The 27,870-nt window shown below is 47.9% G+C and overlaps 14 protein-coding genes across 14 annotated transcripts; 7 read left to right on the top strand and 7 right to left on the bottom strand.

Moving 5' to 3' along the window:
- Window positions 1-125: 125 nt before the first annotated feature.
- On the bottom strand, window positions 126-1,587 carry N7487_002356 (putative protein kinase; the record flags this gene model as incomplete). Its single annotated transcript, XM_056870103.1, has 5 exons — window positions 126-304; window positions 357-519; window positions 571-872; window positions 932-1,257; window positions 1,325-1,587. Coding segments are annotated over 5 exons (1,233 nt in total), but the record flags the coding sequence as incomplete, so codon positions are not given.
- A 741-nt stretch (window positions 1,588-2,328) lies between these two features.
- Window positions 2,329-4,059, bottom strand: N7487_002355 (glycoside hydrolase family 71 protein; the record flags this gene model as incomplete). The annotated part of the gene is made up of 1 exon (XM_056870102.1): window positions 2,329-4,059. The coding sequence occupies one exon, from the start codon at window positions 4,057-4,059 to the stop codon at window positions 2,329-2,331; it is 1,731 nt and encodes a 576-aa protein (XP_056734886.1).
- A 1,310-nt stretch (window positions 4,060-5,369) lies between these two features.
- N7487_002354 (coiled-coil-helix-coiled-coil-helix domain-containing protein) lies at window positions 5,370-6,381 on the bottom strand. The gene is made up of 4 exons (XM_056870101.1): window positions 6,258-6,381; window positions 5,953-6,180; window positions 5,780-5,895; window positions 5,370-5,654 (listed from the first exon to the last, which is right to left on the bottom strand). The coding sequence occupies exons 1-4, from the start codon at window positions 6,275-6,277 to the stop codon at window positions 5,557-5,559; spliced, it is 462 nt and encodes a 153-aa protein (XP_056734885.1). The 5' UTR covers window positions 6,278-6,381; the 3' UTR covers window positions 5,370-5,556.
- A 470-nt stretch (window positions 6,382-6,851) lies between these two features.
- On the top strand, window positions 6,852-8,415 carry N7487_002353 (putative nucleoporin; the record flags this gene model as incomplete). Its single annotated transcript, XM_056870100.1, has 3 exons — window positions 6,852-7,419; window positions 7,476-8,128; window positions 8,183-8,415. 3 exons carry the CDS (start codon window positions 6,852-6,854, stop codon window positions 8,279-8,281), a joined length of 1,320 nt encoding a protein of 439 aa, XP_056734884.1. The 3' UTR covers window positions 8,282-8,415.
- Window positions 8,416-9,597: 1,182 nt separating this feature from the next.
- N7487_002352 (uncharacterized protein) lies at window positions 9,598-10,182 on the bottom strand. The gene is made up of 4 exons (XM_056870099.1): window positions 10,104-10,182; window positions 9,977-10,038; window positions 9,881-9,947; window positions 9,598-9,775 (listed from the first exon to the last, which is right to left on the bottom strand). Exons 1-4 carry the CDS (start codon window positions 10,114-10,116, stop codon window positions 9,738-9,740), a joined length of 180 nt encoding a protein of 59 aa, XP_056734883.1. The 5' UTR covers window positions 10,117-10,182; the 3' UTR covers window positions 9,598-9,737.
- Window positions 10,183-10,536: 354 nt separating this feature from the next.
- On the top strand, window positions 10,537-12,044 carry N7487_002351 (transcription factor SPN1; the record flags this gene model as incomplete). The annotated part of the gene is made up of 4 exons (XM_056870098.1): window positions 10,537-11,053; window positions 11,127-11,209; window positions 11,266-11,744; window positions 11,795-12,044. 4 exons carry the CDS (start codon window positions 10,537-10,539, stop codon window positions 12,042-12,044), a joined length of 1,329 nt encoding a protein of 442 aa, XP_056734882.1.
- A 447-nt stretch (window positions 12,045-12,491) lies between these two features.
- N7487_002350 (HIG1 domain-containing protein) lies at window positions 12,492-13,382 on the top strand (the record flags this gene model as incomplete). The annotated part of the gene is made up of 2 exons (XM_056870097.1): window positions 12,492-12,532; window positions 12,599-13,382. 2 exons carry the CDS (start codon window positions 12,492-12,494, stop codon window positions 13,380-13,382), a joined length of 825 nt encoding a protein of 274 aa, XP_056734881.1.
- A 493-nt stretch (window positions 13,383-13,875) lies between these two features.
- On the bottom strand, window positions 13,876-15,374 carry N7487_002349 (DASH complex subunit ASK1; the record flags this gene model as incomplete). The annotated part of the gene is made up of 4 exons (XM_056870096.1): window positions 13,876-14,012; window positions 14,079-15,063; window positions 15,116-15,222; window positions 15,284-15,374. The coding sequence occupies 4 exons, from the start codon at window positions 15,372-15,374 to the stop codon at window positions 13,876-13,878; spliced, it is 1,320 nt and encodes a 439-aa protein (XP_056734880.1).
- A 204-nt stretch (window positions 15,375-15,578) lies between these two features.
- On the top strand, window positions 15,579-16,711 carry N7487_002348 (uncharacterized protein; the record flags this gene model as incomplete). The annotated part of the gene is made up of 2 exons (XM_056870095.1): window positions 15,579-15,666; window positions 15,780-16,711. The coding sequence occupies exons 1-2, from the start codon at window positions 15,645-15,647 to the stop codon at window positions 16,709-16,711; spliced, it is 954 nt and encodes a 317-aa protein (XP_056734879.1). The 5' UTR covers window positions 15,579-15,644.
- Window positions 16,712-17,464: 753 nt separating this feature from the next.
- On the top strand, window positions 17,465-19,353 carry N7487_002347 (uncharacterized protein; the record flags this gene model as incomplete). Its single annotated transcript, XM_056870094.1, has 9 exons — window positions 17,465-17,568; window positions 17,627-17,760; window positions 17,825-17,852; window positions 17,912-18,017; window positions 18,069-18,425; window positions 18,490-18,568; window positions 18,644-18,827; window positions 18,879-18,988; window positions 19,097-19,353. 9 exons carry the CDS (start codon window positions 17,465-17,467, stop codon window positions 19,351-19,353), a joined length of 1,359 nt encoding a protein of 452 aa, XP_056734878.1.
- A 791-nt stretch (window positions 19,354-20,144) lies between these two features.
- kat1 (putative 3-ketoacyl-CoA ketothiolase (Kat1)) lies at window positions 20,145-21,520 on the top strand (the record flags this gene model as incomplete). Its single annotated transcript, XM_056870093.1, has 3 exons — window positions 20,145-20,215; window positions 20,270-20,450; window positions 20,516-21,520. The coding sequence occupies 3 exons, from the start codon at window positions 20,145-20,147 to the stop codon at window positions 21,518-21,520; spliced, it is 1,257 nt and encodes a 418-aa protein (XP_056734877.1).
- Window positions 21,521-21,682: 162 nt separating this feature from the next.
- N7487_002345 (putative zinc metalloproteinase) lies at window positions 21,683-22,726 on the bottom strand (the record flags this gene model as incomplete). The annotated part of the gene is made up of 1 exon (XM_056870092.1): window positions 21,683-22,726. One exon carries the CDS (start codon window positions 22,724-22,726, stop codon window positions 21,683-21,685), a length of 1,044 nt encoding a protein of 347 aa, XP_056734876.1.
- Window positions 22,727-23,323: 597 nt separating this feature from the next.
- On the top strand, window positions 23,324-23,883 carry N7487_002344 (SNF2-like protein; the record flags this gene model as incomplete). Its single annotated transcript, XM_056870091.1, has 2 exons — window positions 23,324-23,489; window positions 23,543-23,883. 2 exons carry the CDS (start codon window positions 23,324-23,326, stop codon window positions 23,881-23,883), a joined length of 507 nt encoding a protein of 168 aa, XP_056734875.1.
- A 1,665-nt stretch (window positions 23,884-25,548) lies between these two features.
- N7487_002343 (uncharacterized protein) lies at window positions 25,549-27,139 on the bottom strand (the record flags this gene model as incomplete). Its single annotated transcript, XM_056870090.1, has 4 exons — window positions 25,549-26,030; window positions 26,121-26,519; window positions 26,579-27,073; window positions 27,112-27,139. Coding segments are annotated over 4 exons (1,404 nt in total), but the record flags the coding sequence as incomplete, so codon positions are not given.
- Between the last annotated feature and the right edge of the window lie 731 nt (window positions 27,140-27,870).

The raw sequence follows: 27,870 nt of genomic DNA, 5'->3' as shown, positions 1-27,870 counted from the left end.
AAGCAAGCGCGGCGGCGCATTCTATTCCTCCATGTATCCTCGATCTTCGCGACAGCAGCCCCTAAAATTTCAGAGCCATTACCCACTAATACACCGCGAAAAAGATATTTCAGGGCCATGTTCAATTATGGCATAAGTAACCACCGGTCCGCCAATAATTCTCTAGCAGAACTTCTTTCCTCTGGCCGCCACTGGAGCATTTTGCGCATGAAGGCGAGAAAGAGTTGTTGCTGTTCACCTTGCAAAATTTCCTCCCGCTGTTCCAAGGCTTTTGATGGAATGGGAGCTGCTCCCTTCCAATTGCCTTGAATTGCTTGGTTAGTGGCAGGACGTGTAAAGTGTTGGAGATAGCGTACCCTCTGAATCAAAGAATTCTGTAGCATAGTAGTTGTTCTGTAACAATTCTCTAGGTGGCGGTCCAAGAACCGCAATCACCTCGGCGATATGATGAGCGTTCGAGTCCTCCTTCTTCGAATCTTTGGCATAGAATAGTGGCTCCCGTTGGAAAATATTCCATGTCTGGATGAGTTAGTTGCATGGTCAAGAAATGGATTTGAGGGGCCTACGTACGAGAACCGCAAGATTCCAAATATCGACCTTTTCATTCCAAGTCGTGCGCAGCAAAATTTCTGGAGCTCGGTATATGTAAGGCTGAATGTCACCATTGTAACGGGCAGAACCGAAACGAGCTTGACCAAAGTCGCATAAAACAGGTGGACCATGGTTATTTGTTGTCTTGAGTTCGCGAGATGCATAAATCACCTTATTTCCAACAACTTTCCGTGGACTAGGATTGGATTTCTCTCCCTCCTCAAACTCAACCAACAGTGACTCATCCTCAATGTTGAGCATGATATTATTTTCCTGTATGTCTTAAGAGAGTGTTAGGAAAGATGAATCAGTCGTAAAAGATGAGTAGGTGTTATCATACCGGTATGGACGATGCCAGCCTCTGTATGGAGGTAGTCAAGAGCAAGTAGAAGATGCATCAAAGTCAATTTCACTGCTATTTCGGGTAGTATTTTATCTGTGAATAGATGTCTGAGGTCATATAGCCTTATGCCGAGAGGCTGGTGCACGATAACCTGATAACTTCCTTTCGCATCGTCGATCTGAAAGGTATCAAGCGCTGTGCGAACAAGCATGGCGCCAGCATGGGAGGTTTTGATCGCATTGATGCGATCGTAGTTTGCCATTTCTCTTTTGCCTTCGGCTGAGCCTTGTCGGAACACTTTCAATGTGAGATATTTATGCTGTCTAATATTGGATTAATATTTGCATCGATTGTGCTGTAGTATTAGAAAGAGAGAGAAAAAAAGCATACGTAAGATCTTTGCAAAGCCATACCGTCGAGTATCCCCCAAACCCTAGTTTTCCAATAACTTGGTACCTAGATTGGAAGACCTCACCAATATTGACAGAATATGAATTTTCTGCGGTGTATCCTGGATGCGTTTCTTCCTCAAATTTAATATTTGAATCAAGCAGTTGGATATTCGATTGAGTGAATTGCCGCACGGGTGAAGGAGGTTGCTGGAAGAAAGGACGCTTGAAGAAAGAGCGCTCGAAAAACCGGCCTCTCAAGCCTCCTAGGCGAAACATTATTAATGTTTAAAGCTGAAATACTAAGCTCAAGCTAGGGAAGAAGCACCCTTGTAAGGTAAAGGGACGACGTTTTAGGAGTTCAGGGAACCCTGTACGCAGGTGTATAGCTGCCAGGGGTAGGATGCGGTGTCTAATGGTACTGGCGCCTGAAAGTTTCGGATTATGCCTGAATTACCATAACATACCCTTGGGGGAATTGAAGAATTCCAGTCCAAAATCAACACGTTAAAAAATGGGCATCAAATGTGACACGATTCGTACATATATTAATCCTATAGGAATATAATAGACTTGAAATGGTGGTTATAGTGGTTATAGGAATTTAAAGTTGCAAAGCGAGGTTAGTGGACACTCTCGATATAATAAAATTGCACCAGAAGTGCCGAATAAATGACATTAATTTCTCAGCTATAACATGGAACGATTCTTTGAGGTGCATAATGTGAACTTCTCGACTCAGAAACGCTACAGACATGATAGAACTCACGCGGTGTAAATAAAAAATGTTTGGAGCCAGGGCTTGACCAAATATTCCAGAGCTGAACAATAAGAAAACTCAGCATATGGCATTGGGATGATTAAGATGTTGGTAAAAACGGAGCTTAAAACGGCCAAGGTAGCCATTTTCGGTAGCAAATTCACCGTTAATTAGGGTTGTGGGGTAGTGATAACTTAAGATCCCGTAGCACATGCCTGCTAGTATAAGCCCAATCAATGCTGCTTTCAAGACCAGTCAAAATTCCAAGATGAAGATGTGTCATATGCGAAAGATGTGGCACCGGTTGAGATAAAAGGCGTAACTGGCGCAGTCGTTGTCGTTGTGATAGTATAGCTGTTGATTGGATACAAACCATAGCTGGTGCCATAGTTATATTGGCTTCTAGAGTTGTCACTCCCGGTATCAAGACTATAGACAGACGAAGAAACTTCCGGGATCGGGGCTGTCAAAACTAATGTCTCATGTCGAGCAGGTGTCGCCGTCGCAGCCACCATACTCGCAACCAAAGACACAAAGACAATCGTGAACGGAATCTTCCCAAGCGCCAAAAGAGCCGAAGCCGCAGAAACCGCAGTTGGGGCTGGCGAAGGCGGCGGATGCCGTGAAATCGTATTATTAGCAAAGTTGGTGCCAACCCAGGCATTCCAGTTCTGGATATCATCCAGACACGATTCCGAGATCGATGCACCGCGCATCTCAGCAACGGTCTCTCCCCGACGAGACACCGTCACAACCACTTCTCCAGTATTGCCATCGAACGGTACACTGCCATGATAAAGACCGATTGGACCGTGTGGTTTGTTCTTCCACTTCCCATCCTGAACGACACCGCCAATATCAACAGACACCTCCACATCAGCGGCAGAACGCAGAAGTGCAGAGAAAAACACCTCATCCTGCAAGACGTCCGTAGGCGGGAACTCTTTCTGCCCGTGTGTCTCTGTATTACCCATAGTGCCACCATTGGTACAAGCCTTCCCAGGCGCCTGGCGGAACCAAGCAGTGACACCCTCGGTAGTAACATTCGCCCTGGCACCTTTATAGACATCAATAATGAAAGGCAGGAAATCGCGCCAGCCGTCATGAGGGTGTCCGGCGGCGTAGTTGTAGCTCGCGTTTCCGATCTCGAAAGTCGCGTATGCACCTTCATGCAACGGGCCGATGTAGTGTGATTCGCCGTAGTCGTTCCATGAGATGATCTCCACAAACTCCGGCTTTAGCGATATCACTTGCTGCCACCGGTCGTACCACAGGTTATCGCCGTTCCAGATCCAGTTCTTGCCGTAGCCAGGAAGGTTCGTGTAGAACCATGGTGAGACCGGCATCATGTACGGCAGTTCGCCTGTGTCTTTGAGCCATTGCATGTAGGTCGAGTCTATGTATGTGTTTATCGGCTCTGGACCTTCGGGCCATGCAGCCCAGGAAAATAGTCCGTCTGGAACACCTGGGGCGACGGCAAGGGCGTCCTTTGCACCTAGGGCTGACCACCCCGGTACGAAGAAGCAGTCTGTGTACTTTTTGATTGTGGCCCAGTCTGTAGCGTTGGAAGAGCCTTCGAAGGTTGAGACGAAAGGTTTGCCGTTGTGCTGGTAGTAGGCTGTGTTGTTTCCATATTTCCGAAGCAGGCCAATCACCTCTCCTTCTGGCCAGGCGCCGTTGCCTACATAGTCAAATGAGAAGAGGAGTTGGAAGTCCAGAGCGTTTGCGGCGGTGAATGCGTTCGCTAGGGAGCGGTTGTTTGTTGGGAAGTTGTATGCGATGTTTAGGGCAAAGGCGTCGATGTGCGCCCTTTGCGCTTCTGCTATGTTGACTTCCCAGTCATAGACCGTGAAGTTCTCCGAGTTATATACCTGGAGTTGGAAGAGGTTAACAGAGATATAGATCGTGATTGAAGAGCCTTTACCATGAAGTGGGCGAACACAGCCGCTGCTTGGGCGTGTTGGACGCTTCTCCATAACGATAGAATTAAGAATATTGTCGACTTCATATCAACCTGCGTCAACATGCGTGTGCGGCTCAGACTATAGAGGTAAGTAGCACATAAATATGGAGAATCGCTCGAGAAATAGGAGCGGCTTTTCTATAAATTATCTATGTCCTTGTTTTGGTGTTGCACATGCACGGAATTTGGTGGAGAGTTTGATACCTGCATCTATCCCTCTCGAGATGTCTATAGATAGATGCCGGAGGTCCGCTATTTGTACATCGGGATCTAAGCGTACTCTTGGCCTTTCTCTCGTTGTACTTTCCTCATACCTTGGGCCTTAATACTCGGGGTTTGTACTTGCTGTCGATATTACGACATACCTCAGATACACTTCAATAGCCAACCAATGCTGTTCATCGAGGCTGTGACAAAGGGACTTTTGAACCTCAATAAAAAGGTACTTAGATATGTTTCGGATTATCTCAGAGGCCTAGTTACACGAGGTAGTATATCGGAAGGCCGGAATTAAGGCTCAATTACACACATTGACCAGCAGGCTAAACCCCTGCAATCCAGTCAGGTGAAGGATGATGAGAGTTGTGGATTTCTTCGGATTATAGAATGTAACAATCTGTCATTTTAGTCCAGACTCTGCAGAACGGTTGATGCTAAGCCTTTGTATCAGCCCGAAAAATCGCTCAGTCCAGATCGGAATTTCGAGAGAAAATATCATTAGACCAGATCTTCTCGAAGATATATTATTAGGATCATAGAGATTGGCATGTCCGGCAATATTATCCGTGAATATGTCTGGGAAGACTAAAGCACTGGCAGCTGGTAGAATCGCCAGTATGTACCTATATCCCACCTAAACTTTGTATCACACACCGCTAGCTACATGCATACTATCACCACCACCTAAAGTGAAAGTTAATATTGGGAGCCGGCTGTGGGAGCCGGCTGGATTCACACAGGCCCCCAGAACAAGAACCCACCATACCCGGTGCGTATGAGTTGGACAGAGTCAAATATCGGAAGGAAAACATAGCTGGGGCATTTTATATACACGGTGAGACTCTGCGGTGCATGGGTAAGTCTGAGTGATAGCCCATGTATACACACTTCCCCACCGAGGAATGTCAATGTGTAATATGCCTAGCCTCTTCACTGCAATGGTTACCTACATATGCATCAAGCCGAGTAGGTTTTCGAGCTAGCGGGCAGTATTTGAGTCCGTACTACTACTAACTCGAAAGCATGCCATTGCAAGCCGCAATGGGTTGGAAAACATGTCGCCCCATGCATGCTATGTGAGCAAGGCAAGAGGATTTGGAGAGATTGAACAGAAAATCATGTAACCATTCATGATGCCAAGAGATATTTACACAAACATAGACCGAGTTTACGGTCGAGCATCCAAATAAAACAGTGATATAGAAAAAAGACAGTGCCAAGATTATGAGAGGGAAGGATGAGGGCGCAATCAGGGCGAGTCTAGAGAGGACAAGGTAGACCGGGAGAGTGTTTACCACTGAGGGCCGGGGTACTGTGCGTATTTTTGCTTGGGGCGCAAGTGGACAGGAACCTGGTTCTCGGGGGCGCCAGGGGGGTCTTCTTCAAGCCCTAGAAGAAACAAGAAAAGTGTATGTTAGCTCTAGTCCGAGGGTGATAGCGGATGCGATGGACGCGAGGTGATTGAGATGATTTGAGGCAGGAGGACATAAGCCATACCAATTTGTCGAAAACACAGGCGTTAAGAGCCACCTCGGGCCTGCGGCACTCCCAGAGCTGGTGGTTGTTGTTCTCGAGACACTCCCAGTGGGCCTTGAACTGGTCAAAGCAGTGGGTGTTGATGTCCTTGATGCTGTGATGGGTCAATATCTTCCTATCAACTCAAAGGTGAATTGTAAAGGCAACATACACGCTAGCGGCACAGCGCGTCACCTTCCGGCCCTCCTTCAAGCAGTCGATCTCCCCGCGGCCATTGGCCTCGGCCTTGCACTTCATGAAGTCGTCATTGAAGGCCTTGCAGCGATCTCCAATGAAGTAAGCTGCACTCATCAGGGGTGCAGATGTGGCACCGATCTCCTCCACCTTGGGAATGTGATCGGGCATAGGCGTGGTGTCCACCAGGACAGTCTGGTTGAAGCTGTGCGCGGAGGGATGGAGGTTAGCGTGTCACACGGAGCTTGGCGGAGAGGAAGCAATTGTAATTAAGTTACATACCGAGCATCTCTTTGGGCCATGGCGACGGTGGCTTGTCAGAACGACTGTGAGGGGAAATAGGTGCAATTGAGACGAGACTTGGAGATCGATAGTCGAGAGCTGCGGGTTGCGGTGGAATGAAATTTGGCTCGTTGGTGATTGGCTGGTTGGATGATGATTAGGTCAGCGTAACATGTTGCCCAGGTGCAGTGTTGGGCTACAGCGTGAGAGTGTTGCCTTTGTTGATGAGATAGATCAATGAGAAGAAGGAGACAATCAAGACAATAACACAGTACAATAGGTCAATATAAGCTCATTATTTTTTCACTTCTTCTATTCTAATATGCATTTAAGCTGTTTGCGAACAATAGCACATCACGTGACACAAACAAATCGAGCTCCGGCTCTCATCTTTCTCGGCCTTCGAGCTCCATCGAGGAACCCCTCAGCTTTCTTCCCTTCGACTGTCAACCTTCAGTCCCTGGACTATGCGCCTTGGGCTTGTTTCTATTTCCCCTCAGCGCTTTTAATCTGGCTGCGCCAGTGCTTTATTGATCCATTGACGCGCTCCATCTTTATCGTGGTTTTTTTTTTGTGCCTTTTTGATTGCCCATCATGTCTCTCTTTGGTGGAACCCAACCTCAGGCCAATACGTCCTTGTTCGGCAACACTGCACCGAAGCCATCTCTCTTTGGCGCCCCGGCAACCGCAGCCCAGCCCAGCACCAGCACCAGCACCAGCACACTGTTCGGCGGGCAGACTCAACAGCCAGCAACGACATCAGCGGGAGCAACCAGTGCATTCGGCGGAAGTGCATTTGGCGCAAGTGCCGCACCTCAGCAGCCATCAGGATCGTTGTTCGGAAATCCACAGAAGCCCCAGAATACCTTCGGTTCGGGTGCTTTTGGGCAGCCGCAGCAGCAACAGCAAGGAAGCGCATTCGGCTCCTCGCTACAGAAGCCGCAAGCTAGCCTTTTCTCTGGAGGCCAGCAGCAAACACAACAGCCAGGGGGTGGATTAGGAGGACTCGGAGGTCTGGGTTCCAACACTCAACAACCAACAAATGCCTTGGGTCAGCAGCAATCGCAATTCGGCCAGAACACGATGACCACGCCACAGCCCCAACAGCAACAACCTTCTCTGTCGTCAAGCCTTTGGTCCCCTGGCCGTGCTATTACCGGGGGTGGGTCTATTGTATAACCTTTTACTGCGAAGCATTACTGACAGACTGCTTTATAGTGCACCGAACTGTTCCTATGCAAGTGGCCATCATCAAGGATAAGTGGGATCCACCCAGCCAAAGCTCACCATTCCGAGCCTATCTGTACAACAATGTCGGCGAGGAGGCCGCACCTTTCTACCAACCAGGTCCCGAGGACGATGAAACAAAATGGGAGGAGGCTTTGCGCAAGCGACCGGGTCCAGGATATGTCCCTGTGCTTGTAAAAGGCTTCTGGGACTTGGGCAAGCGCGCACAGCGACAAAGGGACTTCCTCACTATGATGCAGTCGCGCCTGCACGAGATCAACAACTGCTTGACTGGGCTTCTCTCGAAGCATGACCTCAACCTTTCCGTCAAGATCGCTGATTGCCGGCGGAAACACATTATTCTCAGCAAACGATGCCTCTCCCTTGCTGCCAAGACACAGATCCTTCGCAACAGAGGATACGCCATGGATGAAGCTGAGGAGCAGTTGAAGAAAAAGCTTGTTGAGTTGGAACGTGCCGTTTTCGACCCATCTCTCAGTGGCCGCGCTGAAGAAATCTGGGCCCGTATGTTGGCCATTCACGAACACTCCAAGCGACTGCAGGTGGAGATGGATCGCGCCGGGGTAAACGTGACACAAGCGGAGGATGACATTGATGAGCAGACACTGAAGACAGCAAAGAAGGTTCGTCATTCCCGAACTAGTACACTGGAAGAGCTCGCTAACCACATCTCCTAGATTCTGGACGATTACCACGCTCAGATTCAGCATCTCCAGAAGGAGATGGAGTCCATCAAGAAAGACTTCAACGAGGTGGAGAAAGCAATTGGGAATTGAGTACATTGCTCTATAACTTTCTATCTGCTATTTCGAATCTCAATTTCTTCACATGTTTGGACTTAATGTCTACGGCCATCGGGGTACCGGCGTTCTTGGGGATAAGGCCATTGTAATGCATAACTGAATACAAACTTCTTTGCTGAACACTCTACACTCCACTTTGGGTGTCTCTTTTTGCGTCTCTCATTTTGCTTTCTGGGGCCTCTCTGTTGATGCTGCCTCGAATTGATAGCGCCTGCTTTCTCTGTCGTATGCTTACTACTATTTTCTAAATGTCATGTTCTCTCAAAGTTAATTTCGACTCTGTATATTCCATGGCCTTTGGCGTTAGCTACCTGGAATTAGCTAACGTCCAAGGGCATTCTCTCATTTTTGCTCTTTTCCACGTAGGCTTGACCTGTCGATCGTTCTCGGTCTCGATCATTGTTTATTTTTTTTACTTGCTCTTTTACCTCAATCGCCTAGCCTTTTGCTCCATCTCCATCTTTATCCCGCTTTATGCTAGTAGAGCGCAATCTCGTGAACTTGTTGCGTAATATAGCAGAGTCCCACCTGAATACGAAGGATGCTGGATCCATGCATATAAGTGTCGCACCTTTCAAACCCAACCTTGGAAGTTCTAGACAAGCTGTTCAACTACGATCCCAATAGGGAGATCAATATACTCTGTCGACCCGGGTATACTCCGTGCTACTTACACTAATCAAATATACTTAAGGTTACACAACTTCTTATATATCTGGCACCACCGAGTTTACTGTCGTAAAACCAGATAGAGTTCAGTGATCATATGTTCAATCGTACATAGTACGTTATACAGAAACACGGAGATAAGCATTCATTGCGCTGATACGAGGCACAAACTTAACTAGATCATCTTCTTCGAGATTCCTATGGTATCGTTTATAGCTAGTCCCGCCGAGCTAACTAAAACCGTTTCATAGTGGCAGATCCAAGTACAGGTTGTCATGCAAAGAGAGAACCTCAATAGATTGACAATGATACTGTGGCAGATTGAGTACGTGAAATAGTCTCATGCCAAATACGATGCCAAATGCTCATCCGCTGTCATGTTGACTCATTACTGTTACCATAAGATAGCTAGCAAGACCCTGTTTCCGTGGAACCGATATATTGCAATTTCTTATGTTGATTTGCCGTATATCCCATAAAACACAATTGACAACAAGAATATGCACAATAGTAATACACCACCCAACCGACACTACCCAGCAGGCCCAAAAGGTATAGTAGATGAGCTTCAAGAGCTTTCCATAGACTAGATGTCCACGCTCGATCTTGGCCAATTGCGGCTGGGAAATAAAAAAAATATGCCAGGGGGGAAAATCAATTATCCAGTTCTCCTGCATCTCATCGCGAAATCATAACCAGCGATTCGTCGATTACAGTCCGGGAAGGGCAAGAAAGAGGAGCGGAAGACGGGTCAACCGGCTTAAAGGAACTTGCGGACGAAGTCAACGGCGAAGGGAGCTTTATTAGATGACACATGTTAGTTTTCGATCCACTGAACTCTTCTCTGACTCGTTTCGGGTTGTCTGCTCCTTCAAGGCTTTGTGGACCAGATACTTGACTTACACAGGTAGAGGAGGAAACCACCGGCGAGAGCCATCTGGACGGTCTGGCTGGCCTCGATCTCACCAGCCTGTAAAATATGTTAGTATCAGACGCTACTTGAGGCAGTGGTCCTGGCGTGATGCTGACCTTGATCTCTTCCTTGGAGATCTGTTCTTGGCCTAAACAGAATTACATCGTCAGCTCGAGTTTGGTGGAGCAAAGAGACATGCGATTATGAGCATACCTGGGGCAAACATTTTGAATGTGATGAAGAATTAAAGAATGAAAGAGGGTTCAGATAATAGATGTTGTGAGAGTTGAGTGTTGCGAGGTCACCCAAGTCGGACTGGAGAAATAAATCACGGGAGCACAGACCACCGCTCTCCTTCACTTCTTGAGGTTTTGCCTTCACTACCTCCCCTCTCACTATCCACTTGTATTCTATCAATTTAATTTTGAGAGAAGCTTGTGCTGTGCTTCTCCTTCCAACTCCTACCTTTACATCTCACCTGCATTGCGCGAATCTGCAGTGCACCGATTGATTTTGCGGAGCGGCGTCGGGATCACTCAGGCAGATAACGTACCGTGACTTGTTTGCGATACCCCTAACTGATCTCTGCACCTTTGAATCTTTGTTCTTAATCTATCCTATTACATTTGCTGCTATCTGAACCGCCATGTCTGCTTCACCGGACCACAAGGCTGTCTCGCCCGCCGCCTCTCCGGAACCCGAAGTCACCGAGCGAGTCGCAACACCGGTTGCTGGTGACGACAACGAGGGCGAGAACTTCACTGACCCTACTGCTGAGGCCAAAGAACTCACAGAGGACGTGGATGACGAGCTACACGCCGCAGACGACGACGAAGAGGATGATGACAAGGTTTCAGACGACGAGTCCATTTTGTCCGAGGTTGACGAGGCACAATTCGACAATTTCGATCCACAGAACGTTGACGTCGAGGACCGCCCACAACTTGCCATTGATGAAGATAACTTGAAACTTATTGGTCGTCACAAGCGCAAGCGCACCGAGGATGGCGAGAGCCGTCCGCGCCGGAAAGAAGGTCGCCGTGAGAAGAAGAGCCGTCGAGCTGACGAGGGAGGCGACGAAGGAGGCTCGTCTCGCCGACGTGAGCGCAAGCAGCGCGAAGATAAGCCCGAGGTAGATGAGGAGACTCTTGACCCGGAGACCCGTATGTTCTACTTTTTACTAGCAACTAGTTTTCCGCCCCGGACAGTCTGTACTAACTGGATTTCAATCATCAGGACGTCGCCGAGCTCTCGACCGTGCCATGGACGAGGCGATGAAGAAGCCAGCGAAGAGACGTTTCCGCAAGCAGGATGGCATTGTATGTGTTGCGTCTGGTGACATGTACTCACCTACGTTTACTGACTGTACTATTAGGATTTGGAATCTATGGCAGATGCTGAAATCGAGGATATGCGCAAGCGCATGACCCACGCAGCGCAAATGGATGCGATCAACCGCCAAGAAGGAAAACCTGCTATGCACAAGCTTAAGCTTCTCCCCGAAGTCATCATGCTCCTGAATCGCAACCAATACACTAGCGCCTTGGTCGACCCAGAGATCAACTTATTGGAGGCCGTTCGATTCTTCCTCGAGCCTCTCGACGATGGCGCAATGCCCGCATACAACATCCAGCGTGACCTATTGACCGCCATTACCAAGCTTCCTATCAATAAGGATGCTTTGATTGCCAGTGGCATCGGAAAGGTGGTTGTCTTCTACACTAAAAGCAAACGCACCGAGCGTCGCATCAAGGAAATGGCAGAGAAGTTGCTAGCGGAATGGACACGACCAATTCTTCAGCGCAGTGACGATTATTCGAAGCGCGTCTACCAGGAGGCCGATTATGATCCTACGTATGTTCATTGCTGCACAAGCCCCCTATCACCCACTAACACCCGTATAGAAAGGTTGTCAGGCGCGCTGCTCCCACCCCCGAGGAGATCCAAGCCGAAGCCCGCGCCCGCGAGATGCTCCCTCCGCGCCTTCTCAACCGTGCTCGTGTCGACCGTACCAACGTCAGCTACACCGTGGTTCCGCGCCAGACAGCTGTGCGCGAGACTCAGTTTGCACGTCCCTTGGGTTCCAGTGGTGAGGACCGTTTCCGCAAGATGCAAGCCCGCCAGGCTGCGGCACGCAAGGCTTCTCGTCGGTAGACTCAGCATCTGTAAATTTTTCTTTTTACCAACATGGCATCGGCCAGTTCCGTTACATGAGATTTTTTTTTTTTTTTGCGGTGTTTGGGCGTTTCGGGATCAACCGGGGATTGAATAGGGATTTGGGAGTGTGACACCTTCGCATTCCGAATGAAATAAGAGCAGAAACTTTATCAAATGCAAATTCATATGGAAATAATCAAAATAAGTGACATTTAACTTTAAACATGTCAGCAATTTGTAGACAAAAAGCCCCAAACACCAAAAGTCGGCAAGTTCGTTCCGTGCAAGACCGAGAGATGGCCGGGGGCCAACGCCGGAAAAAGAGCAGATCCCGCGATCCCACGTCATGCAATCCGGCCTTTGCTTTTTTGGTTTTATATTAGACGTTTCACCCTCTTCCAAGCTTCTTTTATTTCAAATTAAACAAATACACTATCTCACACAATGAAGATTCTTACTAAAGAACAGGAAGAAGCTCACTACAGGTACGCAATATCTACTGCACCCCCTCCAATTCCCATAATCAGCCCATACTGACGCAATCCTAATAGCTCCGTCCTCAAGGGCGGCACAGTCGGTGGCCTCCTCGGTCTTGCCGGCGGCTTCGCAGGAGTCCTACTTGCTTCACGTCGCTACCACACAATCCGCAACCTAACTGTACCGATGAAGGCCTTCCTGGTGACCTCCTCCGGTACATTCACCGGTATCATCGCGGCCGACCACGCCTCGCGCGAGTACGAGAACGAGCAAAATGCCGCATACAAATGGTATGAGAATCGCGAAGAGCGTCTCCACGCCGAACAGGTTCGCGGTCTGAGCTTCACCGACCGCGCCGCCGCCTTCGCCCGCCGCGAGAAATACAAGATCATCACCGCCACCTGGGTTGCCTCGATGGTTGGCTCCTTTGCGCTTGTCAGTCGCATCCCTGGTCTCAGTGGACAGCAAAAGCTTGTCCAGGCTCGTGTCTATGCACAGGGTCTGACGCTGGGTGTGCTTTGTGCTTCTGCTGCTTTTGAGATCTCGGATCAGCGTCGTGGTCGCGGCTTGCTCGACTCTAAGAAGAAGGCCGATGCGGCTAAGAATAAGGTTGAGCCTGTTGAGGAGGAACAGCCTGTTCACCAGGGTGGAACACCTAACCAGGGCGATCTCTGGAAGGATATGGTTGCTGCCGAGGAGGAGCGCTTGAGCTCTAAGCACCAGTCCCTCTATGATCACCACGAGAAGCAGAAGGCTGCTGGTGCTGAAGGGAAGGAGGAGAAGTCTGAGGAGAGTGATGATGACTCCAAGACAGAGAATAAGGACGCCGAGTCCAAGGACAAGAAGAAGAGCTCCTAGATATAACTCTCTTCGTTCTTGTCCACCCCCCACAACCGACCGCGATTGATCGAGATCCGTTGCAGAGGCATCACTGCCCACTTTCTTTCTATTTCCTCTCGAGACCCCGAATATCTCTGTTGGATAACCATGACAAACGGGGGGCGGTGACATTGCTTGCTTGGCCTTCATCGCCCATACATATCCTACGATTTCTTAAGCGTTCTTCTTGTTCATGTCTCAAGGGTTCTCTCTGTCCCCAAAAGTGACATTTGTTTACTGTGTCTACGTGTATGATATTACTATAGGCTGTGCCCTCTCTATCTCTCTTTCTCTCCTCAATGGAAATGAATCTATTAAAATATTGGCATTCAACAATGACGTCATAGTGATATTCGGGTATTTGGGGGTGTTGTAATATGGGCAATTCAGCACGTGAGACATATGAAAATGAAGTGCCAGCCAGATCAACGATAAGGACTTGGCCGTCAGCCTTATTTATTTCATTGCCAACTTAGAATGTTTCATCTTCCAGGCGCTCCATGCGGCGGATCACACTTGGACTTTGGTCGTCGCCCAAGTCGTCGGTAATGTCCCCAGCTCCAGCCGTAGCCAGTAAATCGGTCACGATGCGCTTAGAAGCCTCTCTTGCTACCAAGGCGAAGGAAGTTAGCATGGATATAGTATTGAAAAGAAATCCAAAGGAACAAATCTTACCAGGCGTCCTCATCAGCCGGCTCTGCGGAATGTGGAACTGCATTGTCTTAGGAGGACTTGGCCCAAGATCCTCATCGTCGTCGTAATCCAGATCGTCGTCGCTATCCCACATAGCCGACTTACCCGCAGGCTTCTTAGCAGGTGTCAAAACACTCATGCCAGGCCTGGGGATACCGCGCATGCGATTGCTGCTAGTCCGTCGCTTACGGTTCGTACCTGGGGTGTCGTTGACGCCTTTGATGGGCGATGAGAAAATCTCCGAATGGAGCCGTGGAGCCTCTGGTTCTGGACTGGAAATCGGCGAATCGTCATATCCATACTTGGAGGTAGGCTCCGCGGGTTTGGGGGTGATGTTGAACTTTGGTCGAGTGTTCGTACCACCGCCTACGTCGCGGAATCCCTTTCCGAGCGGCGTGGCTTGCACCCGGTATGTCTTGTCGAGCATTTGGTGCAGTACTGGGTCTGAAGTCTTCTGGTATCGACGGTCTTGGGTGGATGGCTGCGACGCGGGTGGGAGGAATGGTGAGGACATAGGGGTTGTGGCGGAGACGCCGCGTGGGAAGAAGAGCTGGCGGCCTGGTGTGGATGGGAGGGTCGAGGAGTCTGGGAGGTCGAATGGGGGTTCGGATTCGTTGACCTGTCTTCTTAGGTTCTCGTATGAGGACGAGTACTCCATTGAGGAGGTTGTCATGTCTTCCTCGACCTGCTGGTGATGGTGGCCCGGAGCACGAGGAGTGCTATGGGAAGAGATTGCGAGATCTGTTAGATCGAGGTCGTCTGCCTGGTCTCGACGGGGTGTTTCATGACGCTGGGAAGAGGGCGTCTCGTGGGACATGGTATCGTCGAGGCTGGTGCTTTGCGTTATGTCGGCGGACAAGTCTTCTTCCGTGGCTGTTGGGTCTTGCATCGTTTCTTCATCGGTGTTTCTTTCTTCATATCCGGATAGAGATACGTTGGCACTCGCTTCGAAGAATTGCTTCCAGAACTATAGGGAGTTAACAAGGCTGTTTATGGTTGTATATGCTGGTGATGCTGACCTTGGAACCTTCCCAGACATCTCGAGAATGCTCGGTATATTGTTCTACTAGAGGCAATATACTCGTAGTTACTATCCGATGAGCTTGACTGAAATTGTGGTCGATCTCTGTATGGATATATGATGATGAGCGGTCTGCTGGGCTGTTTTGTTTACTTTTTTACCTTACCTTGCATTGTAAGGGTGATGGACTGCTCCAATTTCTCAAGCTCCTCGGTGAGGGACAATGGCCGTTGGGCCTGCGAAGTTTGGCGAGACATGATGGTATCACTCAAGTTCAATTGTACAATCGATACAGTCGAGTCAAGAGATGAGAGCTTGCAATCACGTCCATCACTTTGACGCGCGGGGAACTTTGCCTAAAGCGGTGTGTATTTAGGGCCGGTGATAAGGGCTTGGCGGGTCACATGCATCGATGTAAGGATAAGGTGCAGGCATCACCGAATCATCTTTTCCCACTCCATAGATGACGAAGGTGAGTATTGAAACCATTTGAAAGGAAAGACACAAGTACAACATTCAGGTTCACCATGCCAGCACCACTTGCAAAAGGTATGGTCTTCTACTTCCCTTGAACCTCTACATTCTTCCCGGATCATCCGGGCGGTGTACTCATTCTTATCAGTTCCCCACTATGTTGAGGATGAGGCTGACCTCTCATGCAGGAATCATCATTACTGTTTCTGTGCTTGTAGCAGCCGGAATTGCCGTGTATGAGTCACCGCAGTTTCAACAATGGGTGACCACCTCGCGGCGCAAGATCGCCGTAGCTCTGCACAACCTCGGCGATGAGATCCAACCTCAAGACATAGCAGCGAGGCAAGATATTTCTATGACCGAGGAGACTGGCGAAATTGCCGAAGAACGCAGACGGATTGCTCGTGCGGAGATTATGCGACGAGGAACGCTCCTTGAATCACGACGAAAGACCAGCCAGCCCGGCCAGCCTCATAATAGCTTTGATACTCTTGTCGACGAGGAGGGCAACCTGCGTAAACAAAGAGACGATGAATACGATGTTCAAAACAACGAAGAATTTACTGCTAACTCAACGGGAATTGACTTGGGCACTTCGGAGCCTCTCCGGCGAGGTGCCAAGCAAATCGAGCCCGAGTCTTCGACTACGCTGGGTCGGAATCAGCTTCATGTCGACATCCCCTCGTACGCTCCCTCGAATCACCCTTCGGAATCTACTATTCAGTTCACGCCTCGGTCTGAAGCACCCGAGGGGAATACCCTATTTGATCCATTTTCTCCCAACTCTCCCTTGTCTGTATCTGGCTCCAGCCACACAGAAGACCACCAGCAGGTATATTACGCGCACCCTGATACGCCAAGCAATGAAACCTATGAACATGATCACTTCGCTGAGCTAGATGGTTTCGGCCATGAGAGTGCCCAGTCTCACCATGATATTTCGGCCGCCCCTTCTACCACCGGAAGCTTCAGCCATGTCGGAGGATTTGAGGATGAAACGTCAGACGACACTCTTAGTGACTTTGATGGGCGATCTGTTGGTGGTCTGGCTACTCCGGCATGGTCTGATGTGGGTAGTGTAATTAGCAACGAGGATGCTGGACATAATCAGTTACTCTAATCCACTCCGAACATCATGGATAACGGATATGGATGAATAGGTGGACTTTACTGGCTCGGGAAACTTTCTATTCTGGTGTTCGGTGTTTGGCTTTAGGTTTGGGCTTGGCTGCGACTTTAGTTGATGCGATACAGGGTACAATGGTATTGTGATATGATCTAATTGAAATACTAAGGGTTTCATTACTTGCAATACTTCTAGAAAGACCGCTGCAATGTACTTTGACAATGCTTTATATGCGAATGGTATTGTCAATTTGCACCAACCATGTCAAAGGAAGTTTAAAGACAAAAATCGGACTTTTACCTCTCACATTGAATCGCCTGGAACGTGATTGACGCAATCGCGAAAGAGAGCCTGCATTGATAGGAACCAAGCGAAGTGACGTCCACTACTTGCATATATATACCTTAACTGGCTCAACCTGCTGTGGAGAGGGATCGGCTGATAAGGCCTTATTCGGATCGGGTGTAATAACCGGCTCAATCCGTGCTCATCCATAGATACGTGGAGAATGTCAATGGTAAATATGTGGAAATCAAGAAATCAAGAAATCACGAAATACAAACGACCTAACGGCCAACCACATGAGTATATCCACGTGTATGACGTAACCACAACATGGCCTAGGCCTGGGTAGAACAACCTTGGAACCTTGGAAGGCACCTAATTATAGTATATCGAGGATTCATTGTCCCCCAATTCTCCTACTATTCTGGTTATCCCTTCTTCAACATATGCGCCGTTAGAATCATGGCTACATTCGTCACGCATAAGATCATGGGCACTGCCCTTCAAACTACAGAGAGGTATACAGACTTGCAAGCACGAGGTGTGGGTGCCTTTGGAGTGATCTGGTATATCCCCTCATATGTATTCTCTTCGTACTGTAAGACCACTAACAGCCAGTATCAGCTCAGCGCATGATTCAAAAGCCAACCGAACGGTTGCTATAAAGAAGATAGGGAATCCTTTTGATGGCTCTGCCCGGGTCAAGCGCACGTATCGCGAAGTTCATTTGATGAACCATCTCAAACATGATAATGCATGTGCGGGAAAAGATATGAAGTATGAACGTGAAAACTAACCGGCTACAGTTAATCAACATCACAGATATCTTCATCTCACCAGCGGAAGATCTGTACGTGAATCACTTCTTTTATTTTCAGATTCAATTATGCTAAACAGTCGAGAACACAGCTATCTTGTGATGGACTGTTGCATGACAGACCTTCATGAATTAATCCAATCAAGATCGAAGCCATTGGATAACAAGTTCATCCAGTTCTTCACTTACCAACTGCTGGTACGTCTGCCAGAGTGACCTGGAAAATGCCACTGTGACTGACTATAGCAGCGAGGATTGAAATTCATACACTCTGCTGGTGTGATCCATCGTGATCTCAAACCTAGCAACATTCTCATCAAAGAAAACTGCGACTTGAAGATTTGTGACTTTGGTCTAGCTCGAGAACAAGATCATCAGATGACTGGCTATGTCTCCACACGATACTACCGAGCTCCAGAAATCATGTTGACTTGGCAAAGATACAGCTACGCAATGGATATCTGGAGCACTGGCTGCATTCTGGCAGAGATGCTCCTAGGGAAAGTTCTCTTACCAGGCACAGACAATGTGCATCATTTCAAACTGATCACTGAGATGTTTGGGAAACCACCCAAAGAGGTCATGGAGACCGTGTACAGCGACATTGTATGACAAAATTATACGCGGTTGAGTTTGATATGGAAGAGAAGATGCTGACTACAAGTTATAGACGATGAATTTTGTGAACTCGCTACCTGAAGCAGAACCCAAGTCACTTAGAGCTACCATGGGAGATGTTGACTCTGAAGGTATGCCCATCAAAATCTTCATTGACATCAAGTTCCTCCTAATGTATCTACATCTGATGATGCTGACTTTTATAGTCATTGATCTCTTGGAGAAGATGCTTGATATAGACCCAGAGAAGAGAATCACAGCGGCGGATGCCCTGACCCATCCATATGTTTCGACCTATTCGGACTCAAACGACGAACCCGAGTGTGACAAACAAATTGACTGGTCTTTATTAGATTCCGAAATGACAACGGATCAATGGAAGACCAAAATGTATGTATTTTCCCCATCTGTAGCGTATTGATTTGAGCTTATCATTTGAAGGTATTTCGAGATTTTGAATTATCACACCGGTTCTTACAACTGGGAAGACACTGACCCTAAAGCCCACGAGGGGAGATTCGAGGATTGGATGCGTACAGAGATAACGGTGGGTACATATTAGTGATACTTAAGAAGCTATTTCTTACTCTTCTATATAACAACGCATTAATTTATCATTTAAGCGTAATTGTTGAGCTGTCGCTCCAGTGTATATACAGATACTATCAGCACATGGGTAGAACTGGCGATGATTAACTTGAGCGACGACGCCTCGACCGAACAAGTAGCAGACTGTATCACATCCAAGCACGGAAAACTCGACGTACTCGTTAACAACCTGTTCGGCACTGCGGCAACTACCGAGGCGTTTCAACCCCCTCTTGCAAAAGAAGCTACCTCAGCTGCTCTATTTGTCTTTGTATCTTCCTACACTAAGTCTCTTAGCTTACAGAGTGATATGCCATCCAAAATATGACTGAAGCCCCTAGTTCCAACCTTGGAACCCCCCCCACAATCTGCCGTGGTGGCGCTGAACATTCCTACATATATGTTGCATTATGTAGCGATGGTCAAGGAAGGAGTTAGAATGTAAATGCTTTAGCTCCGAACCTGATAGTTATCAGATGATCGCGCGGTATTTAAAGGCCTGCATGTGAGTCTGCCGCGAACATTGTGAATTTGGGTACTTCGATAAGGAGTGTAAAACTTAGTCTCATAAGAATGAGGTAGTCATATCCATACGAACGGAAGTGAATGATTTATTCAAGATTCAACAGGATTGACACTTGACAACCCGACAGTTACCTAGGCATCTCGAAAGGCTAAGTCCATAGAACTAGAAATAGCCTGGTTAAGGTACTAGGTACTTCCTATAATGAGTAATAGTAAGCCAAATTAGAAGTACTGGGTACTTACTGACCGGATAACCTGATAAGCGAAATGAACCTCGGCAGTTTCGGTCGAAGCGGAGATCTTCTCTTCTCCCCATACTTCTTTTATTAACTCCTCACCACCTCTTCCTTTTTTGCTTATTTTGTTTCTTGTCACTCTCCTACTTCTGTACAATTTGTAAGTTCTTCTGTCCCTAGTGCTTGATTTATTTGCTTTCACTTTCCTCGCCCAAATCTCCGCACATGGATGCTTCCCCGCATTAACACTGAAAACTTCCATGCCAATAGTCGGCATCTTGAACAAAGATAAGCTGCAGAAGCGAAGAAGAGCAGAAAGCTGACTATAATCTGCGCAGTCTCTCTACCTTCATACATCATGGCCGCAGATCGTCTAAGCTCGCTCCTGAGCCACCTCAAGCCCGGCGCCACCAACGGCCTCGCTGCTATGTAAGCCCTCAAAGGAGCCTAGTTGTGATTTATGGGTTTAACAAGCAAATGTAGTACACAAAAGAACCCCGACGATGTGGTCATCACCCTAGCGATCCGCACACCCCTGACCAAGGCGCGAAAGGGCGGGTTCAAGGATACAGAACTGGACTACATGCTCTACGCCTTGTTGAAGGAGACTCTGGCTAAGTCACAGATTGACCCTGCTCTGATCGAGGATGTCTGCCTCGGAAACGTATGTTTAATCTCTTTTCCCTACTCTACAAATCCATAAATGGGATAGTCTAACCCTAAGGACAGGTCAACGAAGTCAAAGCCGCCTACATGGTCCGCGCCGCAGCTCTTGCCGCTGGCATCCCCCACACCGCCGGTGCCTCAACAGTAAACCGCTTCTGCTCATCGGGACTGAAGGCCGTGCAGGATATCGCCAACCAGATCCAGCTAGGCGCCATCGACATCGGTGTCGCTATGGGTGCCGAGCTGATGTCCGCTTCTGGCGACCGACTGGAGAAGCCGTTCAACGAGGAGGTCCTGCGCAACCAGGAAGCCGCCGACTGCATGCAGCCCATGGGTCAGACTTCCGAGAACATCGGCAAGGACTTCGATATCCCCCGCGAACAACAGGACCGATATGCTGCTGAGTCATTCCGTCGTGCTGAGGCTGCCCAGAAGAATGGTTGGCTCGATGACGAGATTGCTCCTATCGCCGTCAAGGTTAAGGACCCCAAGACTGGCGAGGTTAAGGAGGTGACTCTTACCCGTGATGATGGTATTCGTCCCGGTACGACTTTCGAGTCACTTTCCAAGATTCGCCCTGCGTTCCCCCAGTTCGGTGACAAGTCCACCGGTGGAAACTCCAGCCAGGTTACCGATGGTGCCGCCTCTGTTCTGCTCATGCGCCGCTCCAAGGCTATTGAGCTGAACCAACCTATCCTTGCTAAGTTCTGCGGCGCTACCGTTGCCGGTGTGCCCCCTCGCGTTATGGGTATCGGCCCAACTGCCGCTATCCCCAAGCTGCTGAGCAAGTTCCAGCTTGATAAGAATGATATCGATATCTACGAGATCAACGAGGCTTTCGCCTCCATGGCTGTCTACTGTGTTAAGAACCTTGGTCTTGACCACGCCAAGGTCAACCCTCGTGGTGGTGCTATTGCCATTGGTCACCCGCTCGGCGCAACAGGTGCGCGTCAAATCGCGACCATTCTGAGTGAGGCTCGCCGGACAAAGAGTAAGGTTTTGGTCACTTCTATGTGTATTGGAACTGGACAGGGTATGGCTGGTCTCTTTGTTAACGAGCAGTTGTAAATATCTCGAGATAGTCTAATTAGATGACAAAAATATATCATCCGCAATGTACAGAAATGAGATAATTACAAACGAATAGTATGGTATCAAAGGCTATACAGGCCCAAAGCAAGAACTCATAAATCATGAAAAAGATAGTGCACCAAATGATCAGCCATGATATCACTTTGCATCATCTTGCTTCCCAGCCTGACTCTCCCTCTTCATCCTCTCCTCCGCAGCCCGCGCCATGATCTCCCTGCGAGAAAGCGTCCCACCAGAAGCACCATCTCCACCACGACCTCCAGTCGAGTCACCTTGTAATCCACCGAGAACAAACTCCCCACCGGTCCAGCCACACTCATCGAACTCCTCCGCACCCTGAACGTTATCCCAATCACCAGGATTATAAAACTCCTGGCTAGACAACTGATTCCCACCAGACTTCCAATCGGCACGCTCAACCTCCTTCTCGATTTGCGACGTCAAATCCCAGAAGTCGCGATCATGAGGCCCGAACACGCAATGCGCAAGCTCATGACATAGCGTCTTTCGAATAGTACGGTAATCACGGTATCCGTCGTAGGCATCCGTTCGCAAACGCAACTCAATCACCTCGCCTTTATTCCGGTTCAGACCTAGTGTCCGCGACTCGCTCGTCGTGTGTTCCGCTGGGTTCATTTCCGTCAAGAGCGGTACGGAGAACTTGTGTTTTGTCATGGCGGCGCGGATACCTGGGTCATCTCGGAGACGTTTCAGGAAGTCGAGAGAGCGGTCTGGGTTGGGGAGGTAGGATAGTGGGAGGAGGCGGTGGAAGGTGTAGTTGTTGGCTGAGGATGAGATGGTGTGGATGCCGCCACTACGGCTAGAGGACGGTGTCTGTTTGTTGCGTCTTGCGGCGCTTAGGGCGGCAGCTCGTGATTCTTGTCGTCGCTGTTCGCTGGCCGATTGTTCGTGCAGATCGGCGATTGCTTTGGCGGGGGTGCCGAGGAGGGTGATCTTGAATTTTGGGGAGGAGGTTTGGAGAATCGCGGAGAGGAGAGTTGGTGGGAAAGGTGCTTTCTGCATTCCTGGCTTTGGGGCTATGAGGAGCTTTTGGTTGTCGATGGGGATGTTCAGCACGCGCTCTATCTCGGAGGAGAGGTCTTGTAGTGTTGCTGAGGCGGAAACTTGGATGATATGCGCGGTCCCATGGTGGTGGACGGTTAGCTGCTTTGGGGAGTCCATTATAGCGTCTTTAGGTAGGCGATTGTAGAGAAAGAGCGCATGAGAAAAGAACTCGCGACAAGAAAAAACCACTTATATGACCCGAATAGGCAGGCGCTGGCGAATTCGAACTGGTTCCACGGGGATAGGTTTTGTCAGCACGGAGATAAGCTACCTAGGTAGAGCCCGGGATAGCACGTGATATCAAGATCCATGGAGTTTATGCCTCAGGTATCAAAGTAACTATCTGCACTTGCTTCTAATATCTCGCATTACCCCGGAAACACTGAAAGAAAGAACAGGCAAATAGTGCCACACGGATAAGACCAAGGGTCTGCGTGCAGTGTTGACTAAAATTCGGAAACGTTTCGCCTACCATACATTGAAAATGTTGATGGGCTCGACCAGAGCTAGGGTCCTGCTTATACTGTGGCAATGGTATGTGAGTCAACGAACGTATCTGACGTTACATGCAAGCTCCCGAGACCGAGTGTCTCATTGCATCCCTTTGTAGAAATTATGACTGTCCTTAATCACCCAAGCAACGTTCAGCTATCAGCCTAGGCCACGTTAAGTATTGGAGCCGTCCCTCCATACGTGCGGTTGCCAAAATGCTCCATGGATGTTTCCAGGGCGCTCCGAAAGTTAGCCTTTGCCAACTTGTCAACTCGTCTGCCAGCATCGAATCAAAAGTTCGAACTAGGGGGTCAAAATACAATCCAGACCCTTGCATCAAAGTGGCGCAAAGCGGGCCGGCCTAACGGCCTAATGCATACATCTCATTGTTAGTGAGCCTACCGACCCCCCTCTGTTCGAACTGCAGATGATTTGATCAAGTACCACCCGGTAAAGAATGGCAGATGAGTGATCTACGGGATCCGAAACTTTATCTGATTGCGCTACAGCTCGTTTACAACCGGATCAGAGGAGTTGAAACTTTGCATCTTGGCACAAGTATTCATATCGCATACGATGAAGTTAGCGAAGAGCATCAGCGGCGTATTGGCCTTGATCTTGGGCCTGACAACCAAAAGGATCTTGACGATGAAGAGTTGAAGGAGAAGATCCGTTCAAGAACTATACAACCTTTGCCATTGGACGAATGCCAAGTTCTTGATATCAGGCATTACAACCAGAAAGATCTTGATGAGGAGAGGTTTAAGGCGAAATCCATTTGAAGTCTGTTGCATTGAAGTCTGTGCAACATTTGCCACCAGACAATGCTTTCACAATCTGGAGCTGGAAGAAGAAACAGGCGACTACCTAGGCACAAGGGACATTGCTGTCTCAAACCGTGTCTGAAACTGTCATACATTTATTACAGTTAATCACTTAACCAATAAATCAGGGGTTAAAATGATTAAGCCAGAAAAGACAGAGCACCTTGCGCTAATCGTATTTCGCATTGGATATGTATCCACCATGCTGTGACCACCTCATTAACCACTTTTCCCTGCAATATCTCGTAATCCATTATAGTGCTTTGCCCGGCAATAATATCAGCTCTCGTTTATCTTTATACCTCTATAGATAAGACTAAGGAGAAACAGGCTTCGTTTCTTAGCCAGGACTTTAAGAGCAAAAAAAGTTGAAAAATGACGTGTATTACGCAGTGGTATAGAGAGTATGGATGTCTGAATTAAGAGCGGTAGAAAAATGAAGATACTGGAATTACTATTCTAGAGGCCTTAATCTTGAAGTAGATGCCCTGGTTCTCTCAGGTCATCTCCAGTAGAAACAAGATAATAATTACTATTTACATCATACAAATTTACATATCATCACTTTTTAGGCTGCTTTATAGCTTACAAGTATCATTATAACTTAATCTTTATATTTAGGAATAAAGAGCCACTAAAACTCCTAAAAGTGGTGACATATAGTTATTAGGAATAGTTGGCAGCTTCTAAAGCCTTCTGATGTTCATTTTAAATGTCTTTTTTTCGAAGTGATTTTCGAAGTCTTTTTCGATATCTTTTTTAGGTGCATGTGAAGACAATAGAAAGCAATACTTTCTACAGACAACCTTTCTACATACTTGTATGTGTAAGGTTATATTTTTATGCATACTATCAATAATACCCACAAAGGGGGTTTTGTCGCATGGCACATATACCGCCGCGTATGTGTATCCCACACTATATATATTGCGCAATCCCAAAGTATATGAGTTTAATGTACTATGTTATTCTCTAGACAGGCTGACGTATGAAGTAATGAAGCTGTTGCAACCTTACACCTACGCCATGATCTATACCTATAACGAAGAAAGGTCAAGGTCCATAACTCTTGTTTCTATTTAGGAACAACCTGCTAGGTTATTCACTCCAGAAGTTAGCCACAAATCCTTTAAAATCTGGCGAATATATGGGCCCCTACCACCAACTCTTTCACCGTATGCAAGCCATAGTCTGGATATATAAGCGCCTACTAATTGTTGTAGAGGCACTATCCTCAACAAGACTCGTTAATAGTATTAGTAAGTAGAAGTGAACGAATAAGATGGAGTCTAGTATTGAAATGATGTCTAATGTTATTGTTATGCAACTATAATTTGCTTATTCTAACCTCGTGAGATAATAGGTTCCCGTGACGGGCGTAGTCCAAGTGTTAAACTAACTGGCTGGGTAGATTTTGCCGCGGCTCAAGCATTCGGTTTGGGCCTCTTTAAATAGCTTGGATACTGATAAGTAATTCAATTTCTTTGTTTGAAGATTATATTATCGTTCTTGGAGGAAGACGGGAATTAGGATACGTATTGTATTGCCTTTAGTAAAACACAGCGCTGGAATATATGATTCACGTTCAGATAACAGGAACCGGACACGGCAGGTATTCCACCATTAGCCTTCAAGGTGCTCTGTTGTCTGCTCTCCTCTTTTCTCGACAACGGCGGTATCAACCTTATCAGCAGAAACAACATTGTCCCCAAACTTTCCTGCAATTTCTTCCAAAGAAATATTGTTTGTTTCGACCAAAAAGAAGGCATATAGTGCGCCTAAAGCGAGAAGAGAGCCAATGAAGACAAAATAGTACTTCCAAGTAATCGCATCAAATGCGAAGGGGGTAACTTGGCCGATCCAGATGCCGGAAACACTTTGACAAAATGCTGCGACGCCAGTCCCATAACCACGCAGATGCTGAGGGAACATCTCGGCGGCGACTGTGTATAGAGTGGAGTTGAAAAACACGGCGTATAACGCTGAGTATATGAAAATGAATGCCACCCCAGCACGAGCCCCGACAATATTCTGACCGCTGCCGTATTCTTTGGATAGTGCTGCTAATATGGATAGCATGGCAGCAAGAACGATACATCCAACCCCTATATATCAATGTTAATAGGATATTACAAATAGGAATTTCACTCACGAAAGAAGAAGGGCGTAGCGGGAAGTTAGGAAAAGGAACTTACACATCGTGCGCACTCGAGGCCACTTATCAGACACCCCAGCAAGGTTTATCAATTGTCCAATGACCCCCATAAAACCATAGCAGCCACTGATTAGAAGAAGCTGTTGACCTTTGAAGCCAAGAGCCCCGTACATGAGAGACTGGTAGTTCTGAATAGCAAGGGATCCACTGAGAATTCCAACTTGCATGACTGCAATGGCAAGAGCTGTCCGCCTGATGAATTTCTTGCCGAACAACTCGATCAGGGCATGGCCGAGGGTTGCATTTTGACGCTCTGCCGCTTCGATGGCAATTTGGCTCTGGATTTCAACTTGCAATTTCAGAATGACTTCTTCTGGTTCCGATGCATATATGCGACGAATGGAAGCTTCGAATTGCTCTGGTCGGTTCTTTTCGGCCACTGCATAGAGATAAATGTCAGAGGTGATACTTCACTGCGAGATGGGGTGTTATACGTACACCAACGGGGAGACTCGGGAAGGAAAAAGCAGAAAACAAGTAGCACAACTGCCACAGGGAACTGCATGGCTAACTCAAGACGCCAGATTTTGGATGTATTCGCGAAGGAACATGCGTATCCAATCCAATTTGCAACGCAGAACCCGATGGACATAATGAGGCCGAAGGCTCCGATGAATCTTCCTCGCTCCTGTGGTCGGGCTAATTCAGAGATATAAACCGAGATTGAGGGACTAAGAATTCCAAGTGCGATACCGCAGATCAGCCTGCCGACGATCATCATGGCCACTCCATTAGCAGCAGTCTGTAACACCGCTCCCACAATGGTAAACAGGGTCGAGACCATAATCGTGTACTTGCGGCCCAATTTTTCAAGGGTGAGCCCACAAAGCAAAGAGCCGACAGCTGAGCCGGTGGATGACATGGCAACGATAGCACCGAGAAGACTGGAAGCATTCTTGGTCCCGGGGGAAACATGAAATCGTTGAAGGAATCCTGCGCAATGACTGTGGCGATGATTCCGGTGTCAATACCGATCACAGCACCGCCGAGGGAAATAGCAGCTACACATAGTAGCAATCGGAGTTGGGACTTCATAATAAAAGTCCACTGGAAGTACGAGATGGTAAAATGAAATGCCAACAGCCTGGTTGAATAAAGATAGAGAAGTGGTCATCAGCCGTTTCTTATATTGGGGAGTCCGGGGAAGAGGTCGCGGGGAAGGAAGTATAATTCCTGTTGCTCACTCCACACAAAATTGCGGGGATGGTAGACAGATGAGGCATTGACGGAACGCCAGACGTTGACAGACTCGAAAAAAAGTCCATCTGACCTTTTTTTTTTTCTGGCATTCCCTAGAAAGTGTCCCATGGGGAAAAGGATGGAAAGGAATTATTGCCGACGGACTTGCCGGGGGATCGGGGACCCACTTGCCGACATTTAGATACCTTTGATTGGAGCGGCTTTTGGCCGGGGTTAGAAATCTCAAGGGTGAAATACCTAAAATGGTTTGTGGGATTAAACTGTGGGTTAAGGTTTGGTTGACCCATGGATATTACAGTGCGATGGTGCGACGGAGCGCTGATTGACCAATCGATTACTTGCAGTGTTGTAGATCCACGGATACTTAGCAAGGTGGATTTGAATTATACCAATCTCGGATTAGCGCCATGGCGGGGTGTTGTAGTTATCATTGGCTGGTTCCCGCCCACATTGGTTTGCTAGGTTATATCTCATAGGCAGGAATCGTTGCCATTGATCTCTTAGGTTCCTCCAAACTGCCATATCTCGGG

Source organism: Penicillium crustosum (genome assembly GCF_028827405.1).
Source record: "Penicillium crustosum strain IBT 35664 chromosome Unknown utg000001l_segment0_segment0, whole genome shotgun sequence".
NCBI classification, from domain to species: domain Eukaryota; kingdom Fungi; phylum Ascomycota; class Eurotiomycetes; order Eurotiales; family Aspergillaceae; genus Penicillium; species Penicillium crustosum.
Note: the sequence above shows the minus strand (reverse complement) of the source record. Positions and strands in the feature narration are given on the sequence as shown.

Excerpts from the sequence above, each read along its gene's own strand:
- N7487_002354 (XM_056870101.1), bottom strand. The coding sequence starts at position 6,277 with ATGGCCCAAAGAGATGCTCG. Across the intron at positions 5,896-5,952 it reads ACGCGCTGTGCCGCTAGCGT|CATCAAGGACATCAACACCC; the intron begins GTATGTTGCCTT and ends GACCCATCACAG. Across the intron at positions 5,655-5,779 it reads CGAGGTGGCTCTTAACGCCT|GGCTTGAAGAAGACCCCCCT; the intron begins GTGTTTTCGACA and ends TGTTTCTTCTAG.
- N7487_002352 (XM_056870099.1), bottom strand. Across the intron at positions 9,948-9,976 it reads CGCCAGGACCACTGCCTCAA|GCTGGTGAGATCGAGGCCAG; the intron begins GTAGCGTCTGAT and ends CATATTTTACAG. Across the intron at positions 9,776-9,880 it reads TGGTTTCCTCCTCTACCTGT|CTCCCTTCGCCGTTGACTTC; the intron begins GTAAGTCAAGTA and ends CATCTAATAAAG.